The sequence below is a fragment of the Terrapene carolina genome, unplaced genomic scaffold, assembly GCF_002925995.2.
Source record: "Terrapene carolina triunguis isolate 2854851 unplaced genomic scaffold, T_m_triunguis-2.0 Scaffold11817, whole genome shotgun sequence".
Taxonomy (NCBI): Eukaryota; Metazoa; Chordata; order Testudines; family Emydidae; genus Terrapene; species Terrapene triunguis.
Window position 1 is genome coordinate 43 of NW_020676168.1, and position 2438 is coordinate 2480.

Sequence of the window (2438 nt, forward strand, 5' to 3'; positions counted from 1 at the left end):
TGGTTCATGAACATGTTTGATTGTTTTATCTAATCCAGTGTGTTTAAATGGAAGTGTCTGGGCAACTCAATGTGACACCAAGCCCTGAGCGACCCTGTTCTGCGCCCTCCTCACTCCCAGCACAGAGCCTCCAATGCCCCTTACCCGTCTGTCCTCCACCAGAGCCTCCAAAGGCCCCTACCTGCCTCTCTAGTGTGAAGGCTCCAGCACGCCTTCTCTGCCCTCCCCATTGTGCAGATCCCCCCACCACTTCCTTGCCCCTCCCCTCCGGCACAGAGCCCCCAGCGCCCCTCACCCAGGCTGCTCGCCGTCACCTCCCACTGGAAGGTTTTCCCTTCGTCTGCACAGAGGCAGCTGGTGTAGGCGTCGTCCTCGCCCGCCTGCAGTTGGAACTGCGCAGACTCCGCCAGCGTCAGCTGCACCTGTGGGGCCAACACGAGATCCCCCTTAGGGCTGTGGGGGACGCGCTCACACGCGCCAGCTCCAGCCGAGACGTGACCCCTCTGGGGCTCAGGCCCCACTCACCGCGATGTGCTGACCCCAGTGGTCACAGGGTCACAGCCAGTGACTGCCGATGCCACTCGCCGGCCTGCGCCGCTGCCCAGCTCCCCAGCCCCAGGTCACCAGCCCCAGCAGCTCCAGCAGGTCAGCCCCGGGCGGCGCTCACCTTGATGCACTGCTGCAGGTAGTTGAAGACGGTGGCCTTTAGGGCAAAGGCCTCTCCCCGGATCACGGAGTACGGCAAGGCCAGCTCCACAAAGAAGGGTTTGACGGCCGTGAAGGTGACCGTGGGCGAGAGCCCAAAGCCCACCTCCGCCGTGCAAAACATCCCAGCTTTCCACTCCGTGATGGTGTCGGGCACCGAGACTGGGACGTCTTTGGAGCCCCCCTCGCTGGGCCGGGACGGACACAAACAGCACGTCAGACACGCTGCCGCCCCGTGGGAAGTACCCATGAGCACGGCCACCAGAGACGTCCCTGCCCGACCCTCCGCTGGGTTGGGGCCTTGACCGGTGGCATGGAAACAGGCCAATCCCAGACAGCAGAGAGGGGAAGAGCTGTCAGTGGCCCCCCTCTCGTCCCCTCCTCCGCCCACGCCAGCTAGCGCAGGATCCTTCCCTGCCCCGGGACTCTCCGGGCTGGGCTCAATGTCCCACGGGATGGGGATCCCCCCTTCCGCAGCCAGACACGTCTCCCTGTCAGGGGGCTATTCCTGGGGTCAGCCTCAATTCCCCCTGCTTGGGATCCCCTGCCCCTTCCACTTGTACCCCATGTGCCACCCTCCATGCCCCCTTCCCGGGGGTTCAAACCCCTCCCATGTTCTCAGTGCTGGAGCTCCCGGGCACCGCGTGGGAATGAAAACACCACAAAGGGCAATGGGGTCGGATGATAACCCCCCTGCCGACCTGACAGGATCCAGGGAATGGCTGGGGAGGGGCTGGTGCGAACCCCGCTTTGCGGGCGAGACGCAGGGTCATGGTGCTGCCCGGGCTCCCAGCTCTCTCCCCCACTCTGCGGGTCCTTTACATCTGTAAAGAGACGAATCCCACGGCCCTGGGGGCTTGTTATTCCTCGTTGCTGTGCTGGGTTCCTCTCCGCTGGCAACAGGGCGCAGGAACCAGCCCCACGCAGGCAGCCAGCCTTCCCCCAGCCAGTGTGCCGCCTCTGGGAGCTGCTGCTTTCGAGGGTCTGGCCTGGAGGCCGCTCCGCAGGGACGGTCTGTGACAGCTCCTCACTCACCCCACAGGCACCAGGTCCCACAGCCACGTCTCTGTGAAGTACGCACGTGGCGCTGGCGCCTCCTGGGTGCAGGCTCCTGGCACTAGCCGGCCATTGCTCACTGGGGTCCCTGCTGCACTATCCACACTTGCTGCCCCACGGATCATGCCAAGAAAAGATACAAAGGGGGGTTGAGGGAGCCCCACTCTGGTTTATGGGCAAATCCAGACAATGATTCACGTGTTTGCACCTGCAAAGTCTCGATGTTTGGGGACATTTCGGGGGCTGCACATGGCCCCCGGGAGCTCTGAGAACTGACCCCTGCTGGCAGGGCTGGGGCTGGAGGGGGTCAGGCTGGGGGTGTCCTACGTGCAGCACACGCTGGTGGACTCAGCACATGGGCGGGAGCCAGGGAGTCCTGAGCTCAGTCCCAGCTCTGCCCCGAGCAGTGTCAAGGGTACGTTGCACTCCCAGAGCCCTGCACAAAGAGCCGCTAGCCAGGCAGGTCAAATCATTAGCCTCACTGAGCAGCTGGGACATGGAGGCCTAGGGAGGCTCAGTGCGTTTCTACCGCAACCACCGAGCACGAGTGGGCATTGCAGGACCCCATGTGATCACCTCCATAACACCCAGCTTGACTCTCAGATCCCAGGGCAGTGTGTGGTGCTGGTTCTAGAAAAGCCATCGGTCTCCGTGTGAAGCGAGTGTATCTGGGCTGG

General features: G+C 63.5%; 1 protein-coding gene across 1 annotated transcript; it reads right to left on the bottom strand.

Annotated features, from left to right (window-relative positions):
• Positions 1-274: 274 nt before the first annotated feature.
• Positions 275-1901, bottom strand: LOC112124011 (alpha-2-macroglobulin-like protein 1; the record flags this gene model as incomplete). The annotated part of the gene is made up of 3 exons (XM_026661604.1): positions 1741-1901; positions 668-893; positions 275-422 (listed from the first exon to the last, which is right to left on the bottom strand). Coding segments are annotated over exons 1-3 (520 nt in total), but the record flags the coding sequence as incomplete, so codon positions are not given.
• Positions 1902-2438: the final 537 nt, after the last annotated feature.